The sequence below is a fragment of the Staurois parvus genome, unplaced genomic scaffold (assembly GCF_062004578.1).
Source record: "Staurois parvus isolate SC_StPar_1 unplaced genomic scaffold, SC_StPar_1.0 ptg000251l, whole genome shotgun sequence".
Classification (NCBI taxonomy): domain Eukaryota; kingdom Metazoa; phylum Chordata; class Amphibia; order Anura; family Ranidae; genus Staurois; species Staurois parvus.
The window spans coordinates 2,790,132-2,817,470 of record NW_028318047.1 but is presented as its reverse complement, the minus strand read 5'-3'; the positions used below and the strand labels follow the sequence as shown (position 1 = coordinate 2,817,470).

The 27,339-nt window shown below is 40.2% G+C and overlaps 1 protein-coding gene across 1 annotated transcript in view; it reads left to right on the top strand.

Moving 5' to 3' along the window:
* Positions 1 to 27,339, top strand: part of CERKL (CERK like autophagy regulator) — a 184,085-nt gene that overhangs the window by 120,510 nt on the left and 36,236 nt on the right. Inside the window, exons 4-5 of the mRNA XM_089680833.1 lie at positions 6,897 to 6,960; positions 22,975 to 23,117. Coding sequence (XP_089536959.1) covers positions 6,897 to 6,960; positions 22,975 to 23,117 — 207 coding nt within the window. The remainder of the gene's footprint in view (positions 1 to 6,896; positions 6,961 to 22,974; positions 23,118 to 27,339) is intronic.

Genomic DNA, 27,339 nt, shown 5'->3' with positions numbered 1-27,339 from the left:
GCTAAATAGTCTGTTGTCCTTAGCTTCAGAACCTTTTGATGACATTGATAGAAACAGGTTGCACACTGTGAGAAAAAAGTAATATTTTATTTCTGAAATGAGGAAATCTAAATGGAAGTATTAAAGTTAACTTTAAAAAAAAAGATGAATTGATAAAAAACAAAAATCATTTAGATTTTTTTTCCTGTTTGTTTCATTAGATTGAGCATATTTGTATACAGTTATTTTTACCTTTCTAATGTTTGAACTTCAAAAGCGTATGCTGTATGAAATATAAAGTCAGTTCTCTGCCCACTGTTTGTATTTGTAAAATCAAAGTATGTTAGGGTGTTGGATTAAATGGCAAGATCTGCAATGGCTAGCTGCCCCATAGCTCACACATGAGTGCTAATGTTAATAAGAGACTTTGCAGCTGTAATAGGCTGAAAACACTTGTGAAGCACAACGATATTTAATATTTATTTCAGGCATTCATATAGCACTGACAATTTACACAGTGCTTTACATAGTAGTAATTCACATCATTCCTTGCCCTCAAGGAGTTGAAGCTCCCTATCTCACTTACATACATATACATAGAAACGGGCCAATCTGGACATTAGCTAATTAACCTACCAGCATGTCTTTAAATTGTGGGAAGAAATCCATGCAAATACATGGGAGAACATGCAAACTCCATACAGATTTACTGTATGTGCTAAATGATGATGCAAGCACAAGTAAATACATATCCACATAACATGTACATATTGTATATAACTAAGACCCCATTCACACTTGCATGTGAGGTCATTGATGATTACCTGTGGGGGACTTGGTGGGCTTTCCTTGCTGTGGGCAGGAAGCCCAATTCAAGGCAGTGGAAAGCTGACAGTGCCCGCAGCAATTCACAGCTAATTACTTGTAATCGGACATGTGTTTTTGAATACACTGAGTTTTGGGTTCCCCTTCTTCAGCTATGCTCAGGAAACCCAGCTGAGTCACCTGAGAGTTGGCCCCACATGTAAGTATGAATGAGGCCTAATGGGTATTTTGTTTATTAAAGGAGCAATCCAGTCTAAACAGAAATGATTCTATGTAACAGTCCGTAACAGTGGTGGCGGCGTGGTACAAAATCAGCAGGCAGAGGAATAAACAGGTCACAAGCCGGGTTCGTTAACAGCAGATCAGAACGTGCAGGGTTAAGCAGGAGAATGGTCAGACAAGCCAGGGATCAGAACAGGAGACAGACAGCAAATCAGGGTCAGGCAGGGTCAGCAAAAAGACAATCTACTAATCAGGAACTTCAGGAAACAGATAAGACTATACGGCAATTCAATGCAGTTCTAACCTGTTTTAAATAGGGCGCCCTGCGCCCTGATTGGTGCCAGGCTCGCGCCCTCGATCACAAGTGCGCATGCGCGAGCGCCGCTGCAATTGCAGGTGCCCTGGTCCCAGTGCTCGCACACTAGTGCGGCCGGGCACACCGCGCATGTGCAGACCCGAGCGCGATCGTGGCACTCACAGGGGTCCTTGACAATTTTATTTCGTTTTCTGAACCTGAGATGGCTGAATATATTAAAGCAGAAGTCCGAGCAAAAACCTTTTCCCCTGCTGTTGCTCGTACATTCCTCCCTTGAGAAGATATTACTTCATTTCTTTCCTTAGTCTTTAATCCAAGAGAAAATTGATGTGAATTTTTTTTAAATCACAGGCTCCATTCCCTGTGATTTCTGCTTTGTAGGACCTATGGCTGCTTTGTCCTCTATTGCCCCAGCCACCAGTCTTGTAACTTCCCCGCTGTAGTTCTGTTTCAGCAAGCAGGGGTGTAACTAAATCCCTGCTCACTGAAGTGCGTAGACCTGGGGGTCTGAGACCCCCTGTCTGAACTGCTCACTGTTAATGCATCGTCTAATGACAGGCTTGCTCAGCCCAAGCTCCGCCTACACACACGGCTGCTATGACCTCCATTTCCCTAGGAGTTGTGGGAAATGTAGTGTGGTTCCCCTGCATGGATGTAACATTCAGATATCATAAATTCCTCCTCCTGGGGCCCAGAATTAGTGCATTATTTTCAGGGACATGATGACATTGTGTCTAATCGGCTATTACATGAAAATTGAGTAATTTTCATTAACACTCTTTCAGCAATCTAGTAGAGCCTGGGGAGAGGGATCTGATAATGCAAAGACAACAGGATCTTGAAGTTCTTCTTTAACATTAGTTGGTCCCTTATTTCAGCAACTGAAATTATTTAGTTTGTGCTCAGCCTGCCTTTTAGCTTGGAGCCAAGCTATGAGAGTAGACACTGAACAGACGGGGGCAAAAGCATCACCTCCCAGTAATACACATGTACACTTGTCTCTGTATCCTTAATGGAATTGATCAGAAGGAAAATTCACCACAACTTCTCTGTCATTTCACATCAAACCAGAACATGTAGCCACAAGTGGTTTACCTGTAATGGCTTCCATCTGCTTGTATTTCTCAATTTACAGGAAAAATCAATAATTGCAGGAAAAACTGCACAATAAACAGCTGATCCTGAAAATCACGTAACTAAGGATAAAAGATAGTATAGCAAAAACTCCTATGTACGCAGGTACCTATTCTTTGTTCTAATTTACCTAAGAGTTGGTATCTGCATATTTAGCAGGTATCCATTTTTGGACCAGCTATGCAGATAATGTGGTTGATTTACTAAAGACAAATAGACTATTCACCTTGCAAGGGAATTTTTCCTTAACTTAGTGCAGGTTGTGAAAATTCACTTTGCAAATACCTATTCACATGCAAGGACATTAAGAATAAACATTATTATTATTAGTACAGGTACTTATATAGCACCATCAATTTACACAGCGCTAATGAAAGGGAAATCCCCTTTTAGACAGTTGTTACACGAACAAATGTCCCTAATTCTCTCTTCCTGACAGCTCATAATTCTGGATATTCTCCCACTTTCCATTTTGGTGTCAATGGTCACCAGGACATACAAAGAGGATGAATTTTCCCATCAGAGACACAGACAGCAATAAGAATCTGAAAGGGAGTTCTAACCCTTCCCTACTCTATTCAAAACCAAAAAAACTTCTAAAAATAAAGATATACTTTAATTTTATTTGCACCTACAGTTATTATTATTATTAATATACAGTATTTCTATAGCGCCAAAGGGTTTGCTCAGCGCTGTACAATAGCAAGGGGGACAGAACATGAGACAATACAGTAACAATACAATACACAAGGGGTTCGAGGGCCCTACAATTTGCACCTATTATTCAAACACAAGCACACACAATGAACTTATCTTTTTATTTAGAGAGATGAAACATATTTGGCCTCACGCAGTCTTTATGTGTCTATTTCAGTTCAATCCCAAAATCTATTACTGAGCTATTGAATATTTCCTGCATATAATATTTCAAGTAAGCAATAGGGAATGCCATGTTATCTTGTCTAGAATACCAAAAAACCCTACAAGTCATTCTTATACCAGACCATAACCAAGAACAGACAAGCATGAAAGATTTATGTAATCTTGCATATAACGATGTACATTCTTACACAAAATATCCATCTGTAAGTGTCATGTCAGTCAAAAAGAATCTTTGATGGTTGGTTACAGCTGTGCAGTCTCTTCTGGCACTGTCGCCCTAGAAAATGCTAAACGTGGCTGCTCTGCTCTCTGCCATCTGCAGCTCAGCTTATCCGTTTTGCTCTGGCATTTCATGCGCTGCAGAGGGCATCGCAAGAGGCCAAGATGACAATGTAGAGTGACAGATTCATTTCCTCTAGAGGGTACGTATTCTGGTATGTGGCTGTGCCACCCTTCTCTTTGAGATTTGCTGAGCAGCTACTGGTATTTGGCTTTTTGTAGCAGTTATCTCCTGAGTATATTTGCTCTTTCTGTAGACTTCAAAGAGCAGTTAAAAATATTATGCATATTTTTAATTGCACTGGATTTTGAATCCCTAGCTATAATTTTTATTATTAAAGATCTCTGATAAGCCTAATTGGTATCCAAATGGTTACATAACATATTCCATTATGATTTTATCATATCTTCTTCCCCTTTCTGCATTATTATTATTATGATTTGGGATTTATATAGTGCCAACAGTTTGTGTAGCACTTTACAACATGAAGGCAGACAGTAAAATTACAGTACAAACCAATACAGGAGGAATCAGAGGACCTTGCTCGTTAGAACTTAAAATCTAAAGGGGAGGGTCAAGTGATACAAAATATAATAACTGTGGGTGGAATGAGCTGATAGTGAAAATAAAAGAACAGTTGTTAGGTGGGGGCAAGATAGGCTTCTCTGAAATGAAAGGTTTTCAGGGATCACCTAAAAGTGGACAGAGTAAGAGATAGACAGATTGGGATAGGGAGATGCATAGGAAGGGAGAGGCTTTGGAGAAGTCCTGGAGGTGAGCATTGGAGGAGGTTACGGGATCTAGAGAAATTGAGGTTTTGGAAGGCTGGGGGCCAAGTTTTGGATGGCTTTGCATGTTGTTGTTAGTATTTTGAATGAATTTGTTTAGTAAGAGGAAGCCAGTGGAGGGATTGGCAGAGAGGGGCAGCAGACATGGAACGATTGGCAAGGTGAATGAGTCTGCTAGACCTTCATGCCATTTATTAATGGCCAATTACACCACAAGGAATGTGTGTCTTTATTTCTGCTCGTGGGCACTTATTTTCAACTTGTCTTAGGTAAGTAGATTGGAAATTAAGTTCTTTCCAGTTTTATTGGATTCAATGATTTGGTGTAAAGTGTGCAGTCATTACAATAATATAATTCGGTAGATGGGAGTGGGTAACAAGGCACTGGAAGATATAATATCTTGGTTGAGCATTGGATTGCTTATCAGTGGCTATCCTGTTTTCTAGTATATGGAGATGGCCAGTGCTTGAGTTTGGGGATTTTGACAGCTTCTACTAAAAAGTGAAAGTTTGAACAGTCCTGCTCGCTTGTTCCGGGCCAGTGACTCATTGCTCGGGTAGGGAGTAAAGTTCAGATCAGGAAGGCAGTACTAGAGTCTCAACTTTGAAAAACAATTCTGAGTGTTATTTCCTATATTTCTGTCCTTAAATATTTCCTTTAAAGTGGTAGTAAACTCTCTTCTTTAAAAATCCGCCTACAGGCAGGGTTTTTATAACAGAAGAGACCCTAGAGGTCTCTTCTGTCATAAATGTCCCCTGCCTGTAAGAAGGTAATATGACCTGAGCCTGGCATGCGTAGCTCAGACCGCATTTATGGCCCTTTCTGCGTGTCGCTGTGGTGTGACTGCTGTGTGCATGCGAGAGAGTGATGTCACCACATCCTGGCCAATCAATCGCCCAAAGATTGGGAACCCGGAAATAGGATTGGGTTAAATGTGGAAGTGCCTGGGACTCTTTGGAAGCAGTGATAGCCCAGCATTGGAGGTCTCCATTTTTAGGTATGTCTCTCATAATGTACTAGTATGCATTGCATATTATTACATTATGGCTTAAACCTGCAGTGGGGTCACATTATTTTAGTTTCTGATAGAGACTTTAATACTGCTTTAAATCCTTACAGAGGGGTACTCTTTAGTAATTTTATAGCCCACAGCTTAATGGAGAGCTGAGGATTTTATAAAATCTGAACCTTTATTTGAAGCATGCATTGTTGTGATGGAATAATGGTGGTGCTGTCATAGTTTCTCAATAGCCTGCACCTATAGCAGCATCCTTACCAAAGGCTAGATGAGCGGACATGTCCCTGAATATGAGTGGACTGGTCTACCACTAGACTCACTGCTATTGTGCACCTCTCCCAGGCACAGTCACAGTTAACTTTTCTTTCCTTTTCTTATTGAAGCAAACATAGATTCAGACAGGTTGCACATGTTCCAAAATTGTTGTGTGCAATAATAAGAACTCCTGAATTTGTAAGAATTTTCACCTCCAAAGTATGCTCCTGTATGTGCCAGTTATGAGCCAGATGCCATAGTGAGCCACCTGGTGAGGTGCATGTAGGCTGTTTAGGTTAGCCTATAACCTGTCCATTTCATGGCTATTTCATGGCTATCAAATTCGTTATTGAGCTGAGGGTGCTAAGTTATAGAACAGCCTGTTTTTAGAAGGAAATATTTAAACCTTTTTGTTGAATTATATATGCTCAGAGGCAATTTCTGCTGAAAGCTGCCTTTGCTGAACACTTCTGAAAATGCTAGTTGCCTGATATTTTGTTCCATTGACTCAATTAGTAAAGCCAAAAGATCAGCAACTGAGCCAGAGAACTAGAATTTTTAGTATTAAAGCAAAGGCAGCACACATACATATCTTTCTGAGCACATCTTCACCAACTAATCAAAAATGGCTGCTCTAATATTTCTGTCCGGAATATTTCTATCCCTTTACCATTCTGTAGAAGAGCACTTCATGTTACCTAATAACTGTAAAAATGACAAAAGCTACTGTGCTACTTTAGACACATAGGGGTTGGGGAATGAAACCACAGTGTATGGCAGGGGACACAGGCTTCCCAGAAATGTTAAAAGCTGAAGATACTAATGGAGGCTGTAATGCTGGAGATGGATTGCCAGAGGAGTAACTTTAACAGCTCTTCTATTGCAGACACTTTCCTTTTAGGTTTTTCATTTTAATGTAGACAGGATTGATTTAAGAAGAAGAAGGTAAGGATCTGAAACCTATGTTATAAAATCTTTGCAATGTATTTAGTTGGCCTGGAGAAATTTTCTTTTGAGCAAAGCTGGCATTTCAGTTAATGTTTTTTCAGAAATTCCTGTGTTCTCTTTAGAGTTTATAGAACACTTTTATATTTTATTAGGTTTCATTTTAATATGCAAAATCTCAGTAAAAAGTTTACTAAATTGACTGTATTATCTTAAGACATTTCAATTTTGTGTTGTTTTTTTTCCCTGTAGAAACTAAATATACAGAACATGCTCTTACTTTGCTAAAAGAATGTGAACTTCAAGAATTTGACGGGTATGTTGTTCAAGTGCATAGCTGCTTAATAGAAATAATTTTTAGCTGCTTACATAGCAGATTTAGCAGAACATAAATGACACGTGGATTTTTATGTTTACCATAGAAGGAAGTATATCAATAAACTGCATCTGTCACAAATTTGGGCATTTAAAGCAAACATACAGTGCCTTGAAAAAGTATTCATGCCCCTTGAAAATTTCCACATGTTGTCATGTTACAACCAAAAACATAAATGTATTTTATTGGGATTTTATGTAATAGACCAACACAAAGGGGCACATAATTGTGAAGTGGAAGGAAAATGATAAATGGTTTTCAAAATAGTTTACAAATAAATATCTGTAAAGTGTGGCGTGCATTTGTATTCAACCCCCTTTACTCTGCTATTCCTACCTAAAATCTAGTGCAACCAATTTCCTTCAGAAGTCACCTAATTTGTAAATAGAATCCACCTGTGTGTAATTTAATCTCACTATAAATGCAGCTGTTCTCTGAAGCGCTCAGAGGCTTGTTAGAGAACACTAGTGAACAAACAGCATCATGAACACCAAGGAACACACCATACAGGTCAGGGATAACGTTGTGGAGACGTTTAAAGCAGGGTTAGGTTATAGAAAAAATATCCCAAGCTTTGAACATCTCATGGAGCACTGTTCAATCCATCATCCGAAAATGGAAAGAGTGTGGCACAACGGCAAACCTACCAAGACATGGCCATTCGCCTAAACTGACAGGCCGGGCAAGAAGAGCATTAATCAGAGAAGCAGCCAAGAGGCCCATGGTAACTCTTGAGCAATTGCAGAAATCCACAGCTCAAGTGGGAGAATCTGTCCACAGTACAACTATTAGTCGTGCACTCCACAAATCTGGCCTTTATGGAAGAGTGGCAAGAAGAAAGCCATTGTTGAAAGTTTGCGAGAAGCCATGTGGGGGACACATACAAATACGTGGAAGAAGGTGCTCTGGTCAGATTAAAGCAAAATTTAACTTTTTGGCCTAAAAGCAAAACGCTATGGGTGGCGGAAAACTAACACTGACCCTGAACACACCATTCCCCACTGTGAAACATGGTGGTGGCAGCATCATGTTGTGGGGATGCTTTTCTTCAGCAAAGACAGGGAAGTTGGTCAGAGTTGATGGGAAGATGGATGGAGCCAAATACAGGGCAAACTTAAAAGAAAACCTGTTAAAGTCTGCAAAAGACTTGAGACTGGGGAGGAGGTTCACCTTCCAGCAGGACAACGACCCTAAACATACAGCCAGAGCTGCAATGGAATGGTTTAGATCAAAGCATATTCATGTGTTAGAATGGCCCAGTCAAAGTCCAGATCTAAATCCAATTGAGAATCTATGGCAAGACTTGAAAATTGCTGTTCAGAGACGCTCTCCATCCAATCTGACAGAGCTTGAGCTATTTTGCAAAGAAGTAGGGGTAAAAATGTCACTTTCTAGATGTACAAAGCTGGTAAGAGACATAGCAAAAAAGACTTGCAGCTGTAATTTTGAAAACCATTTATCATTTTCCTTCCACTTCACAATTATGTGCCACTTTGTGTTGGTCTATCACATAAAATCCCAATAAATAAATGTATATTTTTGTTTGTAACATGACAAAATATGGAAAATTTTAATGGATATGAATACTTTTTCAAGGCACTGTATGATGAAAAAATGCATAAGCAGAGGTTACCTTTTTGTGTCAACTCCAGGGCCCAGGTCACCTTTCCTGGGAAAGTTTAAAGACTGGGCCTGCCCTTTTTCTGTCTCACACACATTCCTTTTCGCCATTAAGACTGGCTGTCATAGTGATAGGAGGATTACCTCTACGCTGAATAAAATTTCCAAGATCAAGAGGATCTGTCTAGCCAATCTAGAGGTGGACAGATTAGGGAGGAAACTTGGCGACACATTTGTCCTAAGGTGCATGTGGAAGGCCTACGAAACCTGTGATCAGAAAAAACTGTGGATCTAATTTTTATATATTTATCCTCTCAATGTTTATTTTTTTGCATAGTCTGTTATATTTTTACTGCATTGTGGGACCTCGATATTCCTTTATTGAAGTGAAAAACATTTCTTAAATTATTTCTTATACACATTACCATTAGTAGTTGATCACACATTTCCTTCCACACTGTTATGTCACAGTGGGTGAATATCATCCATATTAAAGAGATTCTTTGTCACCTTGGCCATGTAGGGTAAAGTGTCAGTGTCCCTGCAAATGGCCACTTTCAGCCCCCTTATACCGATCTTTTCTGCACTTCCTCTCTGCGCCGTCCATTTAGGTGATGTAGGAGAGTGGTGATGTCACTCCCTCGGTCATGTGACACTGCTTGTGTCTAGCAATTAACTGCTGACCCAATCACTGTCATAGGGGAGCAAGTCACATGCAACCATATATCAGGAAGAGTAGAATAGTGCTGCCAGCCAGGAAGTGCTAGGGAAGGTGTGCAGGCAAGGTGAGTATAAAGGGGATAGGGGGTGTGCTTTGCAGAGACACTGTCTATTTGCCCTGCATGGGCAAGGTAACAGTTTATTTTAATGGCAAAGTGGTTGTGTAATGGATTATAATTATTGTCCACATATGTTGGCACTCTAGAAAAGATGATGTACATTTTAGTGCAAACACTGCTTACCCATAAAATCAGAATCCAAACATCATATAGCAATTTCAGTTGCAAAGATCCCATCAACTTGGTTATTGATCAGTAGCTGGGTCTTGCAGATATCAGAAGCTCCAGTCAGTAAAGCAGTCAACATGGGCATATACAGTTGCATCACGTTCTCCGTATCCTAGATTTAGTGGAGCTTGACTTTAGTGTGAGTTGTGGTAGTCCATGATGCAGACTCAACTGTCCATGTACCAGGCTTTAGAAGCCATACTTGAGCCTGGTATCTGTCCTCTAGTGGAGTAGTATTACTGTTTATGTAAAAAAATCTCTTGTTTACCAAAATGCCAGTAAGAGGTCATTACCCATTATGCTAGTTAAGTGTTCTTGCATGGCAAGACCACTTACTGTTATCTCACATATATATTCTTATTCTTATAGCCAAATTTACCACCCTAACTCCTCCCACAGTTTTTACACTACATAGACAGTAATATACCGAAACGTGCGGATTGTTCCCGATTGGTGTGCTATTACTTTGTGGAACGTTTCGCCAAATGGTTCACGAAATATCGGCGTTTTTGTGGTGAAATTGGTTCCATATTATATCAAAATGTTCAGCTATCCCTGCTGCCACTAAAAATGTCCACGGCTAAGCCATAGTCCTGATAGTGTTCACAATATGACCATTTGTTTATAGTCACGCCGCCCATTGACATTCATTGAAACTCCACTCTAGCCACCTCAAATTTGAAGGGCAATTTCTAAACTGCGACTGTGTCTTCATTTTTAATATTTCATAGACATACTATGCATCAAAATGTAGGTCTGGGTCTTGTGATTCCCACAATATAAAGCTCTTTGGTGTAGGATTTATAATTTTTAAACTACAAACGTTTGAAGATGGCAGCTGCCAGTGAAGTGAGCAAGTTGGAGCAGTTTGTTTTTAACCGCTCATCTCTGCCCTTGCTGTAGAGTGAGTTGCCATAGGAACCCAGGTGTGTGAGCAGGCAGCAGAGTGACAAAAGCTAGAGTATGAGTTGTAGACTACTGGTGGAGGCAAGAACACTTCACACAATGTCCCAAGAAATTGTAGCTTTTCTAGTTTCTGATATATTCTACTGTTACACTGCCACAATCCTTCTTAGCTAAACCCACTCTGTGGCCATAAGTGAACACAGAATTGATATTCACGTTATATTTACACACTGGTGGACCAACTAATGCCAGTGTCTTATATATATTGGTCTGTTGTAAAGCTACAAGATATTACTGATAAAGTACCTGGCTGTAATATAGTCACATTTCAAGAGCTTCAGTTGGAGCACATACAGTGCCTTGAAAAAGTATTCATACCCCTTAAAATTTTCCACAGTTTGTCATGTTACAACCAAAAATTTAAATGTATTTTATTGGAATTGTATGTGATAGACCAACACAAAGTGGCACATAATTGAGAAGTGGAAGGAAAATGACAAATGGTTTTTAGAATTTTTTACAAATAAATATCTGAAAAGTGTGGCATGCATTTGTATTCAGCCCCCCTGAGTCAGTACTTTGCAAAACCCCTTTTCGCTGCAATTACAGCTTCAACTCATTTTGGGGATGTCTCTGCCAGCTTTGCACATCTAGAGTGTGACATTTTTGCTCAAGCTCTGTCAGATTGGATGGAGAGCATCTGTGAAGAGCAATTTTCAAGTCTTGCCACAGATTCTCAATTGGCTTTAGTTCTGGACTTTAACTGGACCATTCTAACACATGAATATGCTTTCATCTAAACCAGTGGTCTCCAAACTGCGGCCCTTTGCTAGCTTCTATCTGGCCCCTGGGGCACTTTTCCTCTCATTGATACAAGACACCATTCCTCCCACTGATACCAACAATGGAGCATAATTCCTGCTACTGACATCAACAACCGGGCACTATTCCTCTCATTGACACCAACGATGACGCACTTTTCCTCCCACTGACATCAATGATAGGGCACTATTCCTCCCACTGACATCAATGATAGGGCACTATTCCTCCCATTGACACCAATCATGGAGCACCATTCCTTCCACTGACACCAACAATAGAGCACTATTCCTCCCATTGATACCAACGATGGATTGTTATTCGTCCCAGTGACACCAATGATGGGTTGTTATTCCTCCCCCTAATACCAAAGATGCATTGTTTACTCCAACTGATGCCAGGACAATTTCTGATCCCGATGACCACAGCCTGGCCCCCCAAAAACCTGAAGGACATTAAAGACCCCTGATCTAAACCATTCCATTGTAGCTCTGGCTGTATGTTTAAGGTGGTTGTCCTGCTGGAAGGTGAACCTCCTCCCCAGTCTCAAGTCTTTTGCAGACTTTAACAGGTTTTCTTCTAAGTTTGCCCTGTATTTGGCTCCATCCATCTTCCCATCAACTCTGACCAGCTTCCCTGTCTTTGCTGAAGAAAAGCATCCCCACAACATGATGCTGCCACCATCATGTTTCATGGTGGGATGGTGTGTTCAGGGTGATGTGCAGTGTTAGTTTTCCGCCACCCATAGTATTTTGCTTTTAGGCTAAAATGTTCAATTTTGGTCTCATCTGACCAGAGCACCTTCTTCCACATGTTTGCTGTGTCCCCCACATGGCTTCTCGTAAACTGAAAAGGGGGTTTTCTTAAGGCTTTCTTTCAACAATGGCTTTCTTCTTACCGCTCTTCCATAAAGGCCAGATTTGTGGAGTGCATGACTAATAGTTGTCCTGTGGACAGATTCTCCCACCTGAGCTGTGGATCTCTGCAGTTCCTCCAGAGTAACCATGGGCCTCTTGGCTGCTTCTCTGATTAATATTCTCTTTGCCTGCCCTGTCAGTTTAGGTGGACGGCCATGTCTTGTAGGTTTGCAGTGGTGCTATACTCTTTCCATTTTTGGATGATGGATTGAACAGTGCTCCATGAGATGTTCAAAGCTTGGGATATTTTTTCATAGCCTAACCCTGCTTTAGACTTCTCCACAACTTTATCAATGACCAATGTGATGTGTTCCTTGGCCTTTGTGATACTGTTTGTTCACTAATGTTCTCTAACAAACCTCTGAGGGCTTCACAGAACAGCTGTATTTATACTGAGATTTAATTGCGCACAGGTGGACTCAATTTTTTAGATTTTAGTAGTAGGGGTATGAATACTTTTTCAAGGCACTGTGTGAACCAAATGCAGAATGCAACAGGGAGGTTGAAATTAATTTGTAATGGCCACAGTAGGCCACATCGAAGCCCCAACAAAGATGAGGTCTGCTGCTGATTTAGCTGTTATGCATTTACGTAGAAATGAAACATCAGTTTTGGGTGTATCGCTGTTTCTATCTGTATTGTGGGTTCAAGGTTCATGTATATAATGTAATTATGTTTTCTGTATATGACAAGTGTTAATACAGTAAAGCTGGAAATTAAGCTCCTAATAAAATTAAGGGTTCCCTAAAGCAAAAACAGTTAACTCAGAAATGTGTGAACATATGTTTACAAGTAATTTCACTATAATTATGCTCCTTATTAGACCCCAAGATTGTCATTGTTTTCTTTTGTGCAGCCTTTGCAAAAGCATTCTTTGTCCTATCAGCTAAAACAATGTTCTTTTCATTTTTCTGTATTTACATATTGCTGACTATGTTTGCAGGGCTTAACAATCTATGTACAAATAGGCAAAAATATATTAAGTGAAAAATCCAAAGAATTAATGTGTTCGCACTAACTGTGCCGTTGAGTGTGTGATATACCATTTGAGTGTGTGATTTCTAGTGGAATAATGTGAGGGTTTGGATTGAAACATTTAAAAATGAATTGTCTAGGAGTCTAGTTTTTAGTATTACATCACACAGAAAAAAATAATGCATACCTTTGTTTTGCATGGTAAAATCTTACTGGTCACATATAAATGTGTCATGTTTCTCTATAAAATTCAGTTTTTGGTACTTTATATGAAAGTGAAATGATAAAAAATGGACTTTTGAAATGTGACGTTGGGGTGGGGCGTTACCTTTTTGAGGGAGTAGCTGAGAGGAAAAGAGTAATGAAAATGGAAAAAAAAAAAGTTAATGATGGGAGAGTAAGAAGTTAAGGAAGAGAAAAATATATACCCTTCTTTGCCAGATATTTGTAGCTAGGAAATCCAGAGGGGCTGTCAGAGTATTAAAAGTTCTGTAGTGTGTCCAAAGGGACCTTCTATTCCTATAGCAGGGGTGTCCAACCTGCAGCCCATGGACCACATGCAGCCCAAGACATTTATGAGTGAGGCCTAACACAAAATTGAAAACTTATCTAAAAATGTTTGACTTTTCTTTCGAATTTTTTTTGTACAAAAGCATTTCTACTTAGCAAGCACATGCAGCCGAAGAAAAATTTTACAGTGTCTCTTTACTGGACTTTTAGGAGTTTTATCTTTGCAAAGAAAAATATCTAACTCTTCACAATCACAACTTATTCATATCATCAGTTTTTGGCAGCACCTATATTTGTAAGTAATGATTTTCAAGGATGAAGCACATGAAGGGCAAAATTAGAATAAAATTTAAGGAATTCGGGTAAGAGCATATTATAACAGCGGGAAACTGTCAGCTGACTGAACTAAATTGAAAATAGGAATAGGGCCCAGCCCCCCCCATGTTACCCTGTGCTCTAATAGGGTGCTGTAGTTGTAAATGGTGGAAATGCATATTAGAAGGCTATGAATAAACCTCTGTTAAAATCTCAAAAGAAGATCTGGGAAAGAAACAGAATCCCATGCACCTTCCAGTAGGCAGTGTGCCGCAGCTTTGCCAACTCCACATAAGTGTGATTATGCCAGATGGGGCTATATGTCATGAAACCTGTGATTCGCTGGAGGTGTTTAGCCATGTTCCATACTTTCTGAACGAGATTATAAGTTGGGAAATGCTTATGCGCTTTCGCAAAGGCTATCTCTTCAAGGCCCTCAATGATTAAGTCTCTGTGTGTGTGTGAAAAAGCAGAATACGTGTCAGAGGTAATGGAAGGTCTGGAGGTGGGCTTAAAGGAGCCAGGGAAGTAGCGATTAAAGCAGAGTTCCACTCACCCGATCAAATAATAAAAGTCAGCAGCTGCAAAAACTGTAGCTGCTGACTTTTAAAAAACAGCCTCTTGCCTGTCCCTCGGTCCCGCGTTGTGTCCTCCGCAGTCTGTTTCACTAGCCGTCCTGTATTCCATCTTCAGCGTGGGCACCTGGCTGTGCAGCTTGCGGCTTCACAACCGGGTACCCACTGCGCATGTGCAAGTAGCGCTGCGCTTCATGAATGGTCCTATAGTCTTCTGGGACCTTTCACGTGTCCCAAAAGACTAAAGGGAGGGAGGGAGGACATCTTCTGCTTCCGATCGCCTAGGCGATCAGATCGGAAGTGGGAGTGGGTACCTGTCAAATTTGGGTACCCACTCCCCCCCTCCGCCAACCAAAGGTGCCAATCCTTAATGGGTAGTGGGGGAGCAGTCCTTAAAGCGGAACTTCCCCTTTTGGGTGGAGCTCCACTTTAAGTATTTTAGCTGGACTGCTATGTAATAGAGCCATTATTATTATAGACAACATAACTTAATTCAGCCTTAGGGCCAAGACTTTTGCCAGAATCTTTACATCACTTTGCAATAGCGAAATAGATCTATACGACCTGGGGTCCACTGGGTATTTTCTGTTTTTTAGTAGGAGAACCACCAAAGCCCTTAAAATAAACAGAGAAAGGCATTGAGTGCCAAAGGGAGCATTAAACACCTCAAGGAGTTGTGACAGGATCACCATAGCGACTGAATACTTCCATCGGGATGCCATCATCTCCAGGGGCCTTACAGGTCAGGAAGGAACCAGTCGCCTTTTGTAATTCCTCACCTGTGAGAGGGGCTTCTAGCTTTTTACGGTGTGCTGGGGATAAGGTTGGGAGAAGAATATCACAGAGATATTGGGTAGGCTCTGGTTTCTAACATTTGGACTAGATTTTCCACAGAAACACTGCACAGGAATCAGGGCTTTAGCAGTATTTAAAAGGTGTAATACCAGGGAGTTTTTCGGGTGTGAACAGATATAAGGAGATGATTTGCACTCTATAGTTAGATGTTTTTTGATAATCTGTTCTAATAATGATAATGTGGCTAGATACTTATAGTCTCCATCCAAAAAAAAACCACACTCCATAAATGTGTTTCATCCCAATGGTCTTGCTTGCTAGTTGTTAATAGTTGGAAAAAATGTTGTAGTAACAATGGTTTGATAAAAGCGTCAATCCGCACAAAACTGAGTTTTCTGTGCACATAGGCTTGTTGGATTACCCAATTTTTTAAATATCTTTTTTGGTTTTGGGATGTTATATTTTTCTGCACCTCAGTTCCCAGCATTAGATTAATCCTTCAGCTATTAGGCGGACAGATCATGTTTGTTGACAGGTTTTTTTTTTACTGTAGATCACAAAGAATGCAAAAAAGAGGAGTAAGACATTGGAACAGGAGGCTCTTGTTCAATTCATTTGCCCCGAGAGACTTAAAAGATATTAGAAGCATCTGAGCTAACTGGATTGACTAACCCGTTAATTTTAAGGAAGCTTCATGGTTGATGTCAGCGACTGTAAAACAGTATGGATGATGCAAATAAAAAAATAGAGTACTCTATTGATGGTCACAGTAGGAGACTTCACATAAACAAATAGTGGATTGTTTTATACTAGTCTAGTATAATTTGTTTCTTTACTGATAGTATTTATCATTGTGAGAGGGTCAATTTTGCTTCCGATTAGGGTTAGTTATAAGGATTTAGATTCAGAAGAAGGTTTTTTTTAAGTTTATATGCAGATTATGGGTTTGTTAAAGCAGTGCTAAACCCAAAAAGTAAACATTTATTTACAGCAACAGTTTTTTTTGTTTTTTTTTGAGATAAAGGTTTTCCCTGAATAAATGATCATTGTAGGCACCCCTGTCACTAGTATGTGATTTGTCTCCACATTCTAACTGATACATTTGCAGGAGAGCTTGTTCTGTTGTAAAACAACAGTCCCACTGGCTAGATGGCCAGGTGATAATAAAGAAAAGGAAATCTAAACCAGAAAACTAATGCAGCCACCACATATAAGAATTGTTAAGCTGCAATATATTAACTGTTTGCTTTTGGTTTAATTCTGACTTGATGTCTACTGTGTTGGCTGAAAGAATTTCTAGTTTGATGTTTGCATTTTTGCATCATTTGATGGAAAAAGGAAAACCTCCAACGTAGTAATTGTCAGAACTGAACTTTTACTCCTTTTTTGTACTTTGAAAAGATAAAAAACTTTTTTTATGAAAAAGAAAATTGATCTGAGTGGGATCGTAAACTTTGTCAAAACATTAGCGTGCATCAAATGGAGTCCTTTAAGAGTGAGCTTTTTCATTGTGGTTCTGACATTGGTATTAGAATGAAACACTATTTTTTTAATTTTCCTTTTCCACTTACAAAATAGAAAACATTGTCATAGTGTTTGGTTACAAGGGGAGTCAAAGGGTTAATTTATTTTGGTTCTGCAAACCTATTTTGCTTGGAGCATCTGGAAAGAGACCGTTAAAAGCAGATGATGTCCTACCCAGCCAAGGATTCAGTTAGGGCAGTTGCGAGGTGTAGTTGCCAGAAGTGTGGCTTTGAGCTGTTGCCTTTTTTTCTGTGCTAAAACCTATTCCCAGTCATCTCCCTCCATGCTACCGATGTAAGCATACAGGTAAACTGGGAATAATTTTATAAGTCCTTTGGTGCCCCCCTCTTTTTGGATTTAGAGTTGCCTATAAAGAAAAGTCTACCCAGAGATGAACCACAAGTTCCAACGCTTTAAGAAAAAAAAAGGAAGCACCATCATGAAAGAGATCCCTTTCAGCGTCCACCGGCTCTATGCCGCACCGCTGACAGCCGCTTCATCACTCCAGGTGGACTGCCCAGGATATCAGAAGGGAGAAGTCTTCATCACACGTTGAGCGTGTCTTTTATCTCTATCTTGTGAGTTTTTATTACTGCTGTTACATTAAACCTGAGTCAACACACTGCACTCAGATGGTGCCTCCTTTTCTTTTTCTTTGTGTTCTTTTTTTTAGCAGAGCTGGCTTACTCTTGAGACAGCAACCATTTGTGCATTGTGCATTGGACTTTATGGACTTATTTGTTAATTGTTACCCAGGTATATGGACTTTGATTTATCCCTCATTTGCACCATTATTTATGTGGTTCTGACACTTTAGCTTGATCTGATCCCCAGCTGAATAAATGTAACTGTGTATGAAGAATGTTCCATTATGTTATCTTCAAGTTATTCAGGATGAGCTAATTAAAAGGAAATGATATGAGTTAGACATATATTGACTTGCAGTAGACTGTTGGGGGTTGGATGACCTTTCCCCAATGTTATAAATCCTAGGTAGGTTAAGCCCTGACCTCTATATACAGATGTCAGAATATAAAGGGGTCACAACTTCCTGTGCAGTGCCAAAACTAGTCACCTATTGAAAATCCAGGATAAGCGTACTGGTGGGGCACACAAGGAGAAGTGAGTTCCCACAGATTAAAGCCTAGACAGAGATGAGCAAGCATTGGAAAATTCTCTCTGCTGTTGGTTTGACCTAGTGAACACTTATTAGATTAGCCTGGCATTCTAGTCAACTTTTAAAAGATTATCTAAAGGATCATGTGCCAGTTCATGAAATGCAGAATTCCCAGAAGCCTCCTTGATCCCACATATAGGAAGCTCAAGCTCCTGGGTGATTTTAGTCACCTTCCAGGAACCACTGGAGATTCTTCTTCTAATGTTTTAGAGGGATATAGAGCAAGAATTCCAGCAACATGAAATAATTGGCCTAATAAGGAATTCATGCCATTTTTATAGGCTCTCCAAATATGGAAGTGTTTTCTTATTGGAGCTGCAACATTACATAGCAAACACCTCCAGAGAGAAAATGGACCAATCTGCTGAAAGCTCTGACCTGTGTAAACAGATTTGCTCTTCTCTAGTTGTGAGTTATATCAGCTCTAATCTTCATAACAGAGAAAATGTTATTAAAAAAAAAAAACAGACCAAAAGAAGTAATTACAGTGGAAAACACACGGTAAACATTTTATCAACATCTTAATTTGTACATTATCATGTCACAGTGAAAAATCAATTACTCATTTCAGAGTTACAGATAAGCTGATTGAAAAGATTGCCGGTCGATGCAAACCACAAGTAGAATGGTTTGGTAATGAGAAAGAAATTTTACTGACAGCCGGTAATTTACTGCATTTGAAAGACATGATATTTGGGGGTTTTCTTAGGTACACCAGTAATTGACTTCATCCTAGGCTGATTCTTTGTTGTTGTTTTTTTCAGAAGCTTTGATTTTTAAATATATAAATTTTTTGCTATTTAATGTGGACATTATTTTATTGTTTTTTTTGGAAATTACACATTTACAATTTGTATTCTAAGCAATTGTTATTGCTGATAAATATAAAGTAAAAATTAAATGTCTGAGAGGTTTTAGATGTTCTCCACTCTATCCAAAACTACAAAAAGAGTTCCATTTTTAACTTCTAACCCTTAGTCTAAGCCTAAAAAATTACACTTACCCTACCCTAACAGTTTGAAATTTTACTGTTACCTTGCACCAAGATTGTGTCGTCAAAAAATGATTTGCAATATATATGGAAACTGTAGGTTTGAATTTGTATATTCTTCCTTTGTTTCTGTGATTCCACACAGAACCTCAGAGAAAACACCACATTCTGCAAAATAATTGGAACATGACAAGTTGTTTTCATAAATCCATATTTTATTCACAGTAGAAAAAAGAAAACATATCAAATGTTTAAACTAAGAAAATGTACCATTTTAAGAAAAAAATAAGGTAATCTTGAATTTGATGGCAGCAACACATTTCAATAAGTTGGAACAGGGCAAAAGCTGACAGAGTGAGTGGTACTAACATGAAAGAGCTGGAAGAACATTTTGCCAACAATTGGATTAATTGGCAACAGGTCAGTAACATGATTGGGTGTAAAAGGAGCATCTTAGAAAGTCAGAGTGTTTCAGAAGTAAAGCTGGGCAGAGGTTCACCAATCTGTGAAATGCTGCATCTAAAAATTGTCGAACAATTTCAGAATACTGTTTTTCCAACGTAAAATCTTCAGTACATAATGTTCTCAATAGATTCAAAGAATCTGGAAAAATCTTTGTGTGCAAGGGGCAAGGCTGAGACACAATATTGGATGTCTGTGACTCTCAGACAACACTGCATTAAAAACAGGCATGATGGACGTCACTGCACAGACTCAGGAATACTTAGAAAAATCACAGTCTGCAAACACAGTTTTCCATACTGTCCAAAAATTCAAGGTAAAGCTTGATCATGCAAAGAAGAAGCATATCTGAACATGATCCAGAAAAGCCACTGTCTTCTCTGGGCCAAATAATGGTCTGGTGCAAAGTGGAAAGGTGTTCTGTGGTCAGATGAATACAAATTTGATTTTTTTTTGGCAATTGTGGGTGTCTCGTCCTCTGGACTAAAGAGGAAATGGATTTTCCAACTTGGGGGTGCATTAGCATATATGGATTGGGCAGCTTACACACCTGGAAAGGCACCATCAATACTGAAAGATACATCCAGATTTTTAGAGCAGCATATTCTCCCATCCAGACAACGTATTTTTTCAGGGAAGGCCTTGCATGTTTCAGAAGGGCAATGCTAAACCACATACTGCATCTACAATAAATATGACAACAGCATGGCTTTGTAGTAGAAGAGTCTGGGTGCTTACTGTCCAGACCTTTCATCAATTGAAAATAGGCTCATCTTGAAACAAAAAAAATATGACAAAGAAGACACATGACTGTTGAGCAATTAGAATCCTTCATCAGGCAAGAATGGGACAACAGTCCTTTCCCAAAACTCCAGCAACTAGTATCCTTGGTTCCCAGACTTTACAGAGTGTTGTTAAAAGAAGGGGGATGCTACACCATTATAAACATGGCCCTGTCCCAACTTTTTTGAGATCTGTTGCTGCAATCAATGTCAGAATTACTAAAATGGTACAATTATTTTGTATTGTGAATAAAATAAGAGTTTATGAGATTTGCAAATCATTTCATTCTGTTTTTATGTAGATTTTACACAACTTTTTTGGAATTAAGGTTGTATTTTATTTTCTGAATGCACAATGTGAAAGATTTAGTGACAAACTAAAAAGTTTGAGGCTTTATATAGGTATATATATGTGTGTGTGTGTATATGCGTGTGTGTGTGTTCCTCTGTTATTTTTCCATAGGCATTAGAACCCAGCTAACTATTGCAAATATTCAACTTTTATTTAATCCCTACACTTCACTTTATTAAAAATTAGCTATATTGGTCCAGGTTCCGTTGCTCCATAATTAAATCCTCCCATTTCAAAAAACACTTTGGATAAAAACCGGCTGTAAACTGTGCTAACTTATTTGTATGTGGTGTGGATGTCAAAATTACCAAATATCCATAATCTGATGGTACAATATATGGCCATAAGTATGTTCACATTATTGAGTTCCAGTGCTTCTAGTGCATGGCAGTGTTAAAGCTACAGCTTACAAAACCAGAATATGGATAGTTGTGCACATTGAACCTTGTGACAACAGTTTGAGTAAGACCGGATCCTGAATGACTGTGCCCCTGTACAAAGCCTGGTCCATAAGGATATGGTTTGAGGAGTTTGGTGTGGAGTGACCTGAACAGAACCCTGACCTAACCATAATAAACACCTTTGGGATCAGTTGTAATGCCAGTTGCAAGCCAGTTTTTCTCATCCAACAAAATCTGATCTCACACAGGGCTAGCGCTATTGCTAGGTGAACTAAGCAGCCACCTAGAGCGCATCCAAGGCCTCTGATCTCCCTACTCTCCGCCAGCTTCTTAACACTCAGCTGTTTGCCTGTTGTCACTCTTCCCTCAGGCAGACATCGGCTGTGCTGTATTTGTCCCAGTCTACTGGTGTTCCCAGGACAGCTGAGCCCGCCTCCCGGTTCCCCATTGTAGCTGTTGATCTGTATCCCGTTGCTGCAGGGGATACATATTTTATCAGGATACAGATCTTCCTGCTACACTAATGATCATCTGACCTCACCTCGTCTAGTCTTTGGAGAGTAGGCGCGGGCTCTGGGTGAGGTTTGAGGGATGTGGAGGTGGGGGTCAAAGAAAATCTGCTGTGCGGTGGGACGGGGTGTTGGAGGAGTCGGGATGGGGTGTGGGTGGAGTCGGGGATGATTCCTCCCAGCATGCAGTGTGGTTCAGTTTGTGGTGGCAGAGAGGATCCGGGGATAGTAAATAGTGGAGGGGGGGAGGGATGGTTGCCACGGGGAACAACTGATTCCCCCCCCCCCATTGCTAGACTGAATGTACAGAGATCACTGACTGGTCACAGTGGAGATGGACAGGACCCCCCTTGCCCCATAATGGAGTCATGCAGGGAGGTCAGGTGATGGGAGGTGATTTTGGTGTCCTCTCAGTACACATCTGGTGTGTGTAACCTCCATAGTCACACAATGTGCTTTATACAGGGCTGCTGTGTGACCCCTGGAAAGGAGCCCCGGGGGATGATGGAGGGGTGACCCCGGAATGGAGCCCTGAGGGGGGTGCAAGTAGCTGGTCTTGCCTAGGGTGTAAAATAGTCTAGCACCGGCCCTGATCTCACAAATGCTGTTTTGGCTGAATGGACAAAAATGACATACTGCAAAATCGTGTGGAAAGCTTCCTAGAAAATTGGAGACAGTTTTAGCTGGAAAGGAGGTGAGAGAGAGGCAACTCCATATTAATGGCCATGGCTTGAGAATTGGATGTCGAATAAGCTCATATAAGTGAGTGGTCTGCAAACTTTTGCTCATAGTGTATGTAACTTTCCTGTTTATCATTACCCTGACAGGTATTTCCCTGTATTATGGTATATAAATAAAAACTCGCTAAAGAAGCAATCAAGGAATAAATTTAACTTTCCAATGCATGATAGTAATTACTTTCTTTGCATATTAATGATAATTAACACCCTTCTAAATGGTGCCTGTATTTATGTAAAATGTTTCCAGCATCCTCGCTTCTCCATAATTTATTGGAATGCAGCAGAATATTATGAAGATAGACTGAGGAACAGGCTTTACATCACCGAAAAGTATGATGGAATGAAAGAGTTATTAGAGTGAAATACTGGCACTACTTCTCCAAGTTTGTCACTTTTTAAACTGATCAGTTTTATTCTTGTTTCAAAGTAGCTGTGCCAGGATACTAGTAATATTTTAAATATGCAAATTACCCAACATGTGTCCTTCATATTTCATTTTATTTGCTTTTATTAATCCCAGCTGTAAACTACAAAGAATGCAGAGGAAATAAATATAACGATATGCTCATTTCTGCAGAATCGTTTGTGTTGGGGGTGATGGAACAGTCAGTGAAGTTGCTCACGGTCTTCTTCTCAGAGCCCAGATGGATGCTGGGAAAAACATAAATGCCAACTTCAGTCCTGTCAGAGCAACACTACCACTTGGAATAATACCAGCAGGTGAGTAAGAATCACTTTATTATATGCAAATAATATTGTATTACTAGTGCATTATGTTTTTATAATTAAAATACTGTATTTTTCGCTCCATAAGACGCACTTTTTTCCCCCAAAAAAATGGGGGAAAATGTCTGTGCGTCTTATGGAACGAATATAGAGCGGCTGGCCAGGTATTCCCGCCACCGCTGCGTTAGAATAGCGGGCTAGCCACTCGGCTCTACTGTGCAGAAGAACCCTCTCCTCCGTCCTACCTGTTCCTAGGTCCAGCAGTGTCCTGCTTCCATTGACTGTCTTCTCTCCCTGGGGCCAGCATCTTCAGTGTGGGCAACCAGCTGTAATAACTCTGAATATTCTATAATATATTTATGTATATAAAAGCAGAAAGTAACCTGCTTGAACATCACAGTGGAAACTGACTTTGGTAAAAATGTCTCATCATTGAACATCAAAATTTAAAAAGCCACATAAAGAATTTGGTCTTTATATTTCTCAATTCCCTCTTTGTAGCCTACCTCATATTTTCCTTTTGTAGTTTGTGATATCAAATATTTAGTCACCATATTTACAACTAATCAACTCAGCTAAAGTGTGACTACAAGGCAAAAAAGATCATCAGTATTTATTTTTTATTTTATTTATCGCAGGTGCTTGTATAACGCTGTCAATTTACACATTGCTTTACATATATATTGTACATTCACATCAGTTCCCAGCCCTCGAGGAGCTTACAGTTTAAGGTCCCTAACTCACATTCACACATACTAGGGCCAATTTAGACAGGAGCCAATTAAACTTCCAACTTGTCTGCAGAGTGTAGGAGGAAACTGGAGTACCCGAAGGAAACCCAAGCAGGCACCACGAGAACATGCAAACTCCAGGCAGGTGGTGCCGTGGCTGAGATTCAAACTGAATACGCTAGTGCTGCTGGCAGAAGGGCTAACCTTTTAGCCACTGTGCTGTCCCTAAAATCTTTCTAAAAATCCCCTCTCTTGCACTTGAGTTTAGTGCATACACTCCAAGGGTATAATTACTCTATATTCAGCTTCTGATTGGAATCTAGAGCAGACCAAATAGGAGCTGACTTTAGGGATCATTCCCTTTACTTGAGGAGAGCTGCCTACCTCACTTCTTACTTGGGAGAAAGCCGCCCTCTGCAGTTGTGATTGGAGAACTGCTTGGCACTTCAAAAGTTGGGGGTGGCTTTTATAAAGTTTATTCAGAGAGAGAAGGCAGAGGCACAAAGATGAACAGTATTGTTAATGTGCCTCAGTAACTGGGTTATGAGGAGGAAAGGAGCTCAGAAGCTGGAGCTCCTTTGCTGTTGCAGGGACCATTCATACAGGGACCTAAACATCAGTAAGCCTTTTTAAGGGCAGTAAGAATTCCAAATTAAGGTCTGATTCTGACTTACTTTAAAAATTTCCAATTCACCACGGCTGTCCGCCTGCCTTTCTCTGTTGGTTTTTTTTGTATGTAAACTCTAATATCCTTATAATTTAGAAAAACTATTTTCTTGTGATTTGACTTCCCTGACTTTTTAGTTAAGTCCTGTCCAGCTGCCACCCCCTTGCTCAGTGAGCAGGCCTTAGTGACCATTAACAACAGGTATGGCTTTTGTTCTAAAATTCAGGGAAATCAATCCTCTACCAACAATGAGAGTAGAGTAGAGAAGTCGAGAAGGACACATGGTAGGGTTTTATTTCCAGTACAGGTAATAGCAGACACCTGGTTTCTGCTCATAGATAAGACTTTTGATGTTAACCGTTTAAATATTGCTGACAGGTTCACTTTATGTTGTTATGTTAGCTTTTAGTAGTAGAATTATATTTTCAAAAACAGTAGATTTTGATATCAGAACTTGCTATTTAAACAGAACTAAACCAATTAAACAGTTTAGAAAAACATATTACATGCCCAGCACATGCCAGGAATATAACTGTCACAAATGCTTGTGCTCTCAACCAAACTGTCAAACCATGAAATGGATGGTGTCATAACTGGTCAGCATCTTGGCAGTTTAAGATGAAATAGAGGCTAAGATGGCTATAGAAGGGTATAGTTCCACTTTAATGTAGTATGAACACTGTCTATTAACTTCTTGCCGACCAGCCACTGTGGAAATACGGTGGCAGGTCAGCACGGCGGACAAAACCACATTTTAAAATGTGCGTTTGCAAAACAGGTAGAGGGCACGCACCCGCCCTACCCGTCCCGCCGATCACGGACGCGGGTGTCAGTCGCCGGGTCATGGCCGGTCATTACCTACCATGTCCCGGCGATTAGCGGCAATCACTGACAGGGAGAATGGCTGCAGTGTTTACAATGCAGCCGTGCTTTCTGTCAGTCCCCTGTCAGCTTCTGACATGCTGATCCGGAGAGAAGAGTTTATCTCTTCGGATCAGCCTTGTTCCCGTGCAGTACACACCCCCTAGTAAAACACTCCCCTCACACAGTTAACCCTTTCAGTAAATAAAAAAGTTAACCCCTTCCTCCCCAGTGCCATTAGTACAGTGTCAGTGGTTTTTTTTTTTTGCACTGATCACTGTATTGGTGTCACTGGGGATGTCAGTGACCCCAAGTCAGTTCCCCCCCAGTGTCAGAATGGCCGACGCAGTCCCACAGTCCTGCCATAAGTCGCTGATCGCTGCCATAAGTCACTGATCGCCACCATAAGTCGCTGATCGCCGCCATTATTAGTATAAAATTTTTTTCAAAATCCCAGTATCTTTCCCGTCATTTGTAAACGCTATAACTTTCACGTAAACCAATTAATTTACACGTATTGGGTTTTTTTTTTAGCAAAGACATGTCGCAGAACACATTTTGGCAGAAATGTATGACTAAATTTGATTTACATTTTTTTTTACTGGACATGTTTTATAGCAAAAAGTCCAAAATATTGTTTTTTTTCCTCAAAATTGTCAGCCTTTTTTTTTATAGCGCAAAAAATAAAAAACGTACAGGCGATCAAATACTACTGAAAGAAAGCTCACTTTGTGGGAAAAAAAGGATGTAAATTTCATTTATGTACCATATTGCATGACCGCGCAATTGTCCGTTAAACTAGCGCAGCGCTGTATAGCAAAAAAATGGCGTAAATTGCAGTATCTATACCATAGTTTGTAGATGTTATAACTTTCACACAAAGCAATCAATATACACTTATTGGGATTTTTTTACCAAAAACATGGAGCAGAATACATTTTGGCCTAAATTTATAACCAACTTTGAGTTTACTATGTATTTTTTATAGCTGAAAGTAAAAAATATTGTTTTTCTTCAAAATGTTTGGTCTTTTTTTGTTTATAGCGTGAAAAATAAAAAGCGCACAGGTGATCAAATACCACCGAAAGAAAGCTCTATTTGTGTGAGAAAAAGGACGTAAATTTCATTTGGATGCAGCATTGCATGACCGCGCAATTATCAGTTGAATTAGTGCAGCGCTGAGTAGCAAAAAGAGGCCTGGTCATTAAGGGGGGGTAAATCCTCAGGAGGGCAAGTGGTTAAATTACTGTTATTTAACCACTTGCCTACTGGACACTTATACCCCTTCCTGCACAGGCCAATTTTCAGCTTTCAGTGCTGTCGGACTTTGAATGACAATTGCACGGTCATGCAACGCTGTACCCATATGATGTTTTTATCATTTTTTCACAAATAGAGCTTTCTTTTGGTGGTATTTAATCGTCACTGGGTGTTTTATTTTTTGCGCTATAAACAAAAGAGCAAAAAAAAAAATGTTGCAAACATAGAATTTTTCTCCACTGATGTGCATTGATGAGGCTGCACTGATAGGCAGTGCTGAGGGACTCTGATAGGCAGCACTGATGAGGTGGCACGGATAGGCAGCACTGATGGGCACTGATAGGCAGCACTGACAGGCGGCACTGATGAGCTGGCACTGATAGGCAGCACTGATGGGCACTGATGGGTGGCACTGACTGATGGCACTGCTGGGCACAGGTGGGTGGCACTGCTGGGCACAGGTGGGTGGCACTGCTAGGCACTGATGGGTACAGATGGGTGGCACTGCTGGGCACTGCTTGGCACTTGTGGGTGGCACTGCTTGGCACTTGTGGGTGGCACTGATGGGCACAGGTTGGTGGCACTGCTGGGCACAGATCATCAGGGCACTGATCATCAGTGCCGATCTGTTTTCTGACAATTGCCGGTTATCAGCAGTACTTTCCTCATGCTGTGACTCTGTGTGGGGGCGCGGGAG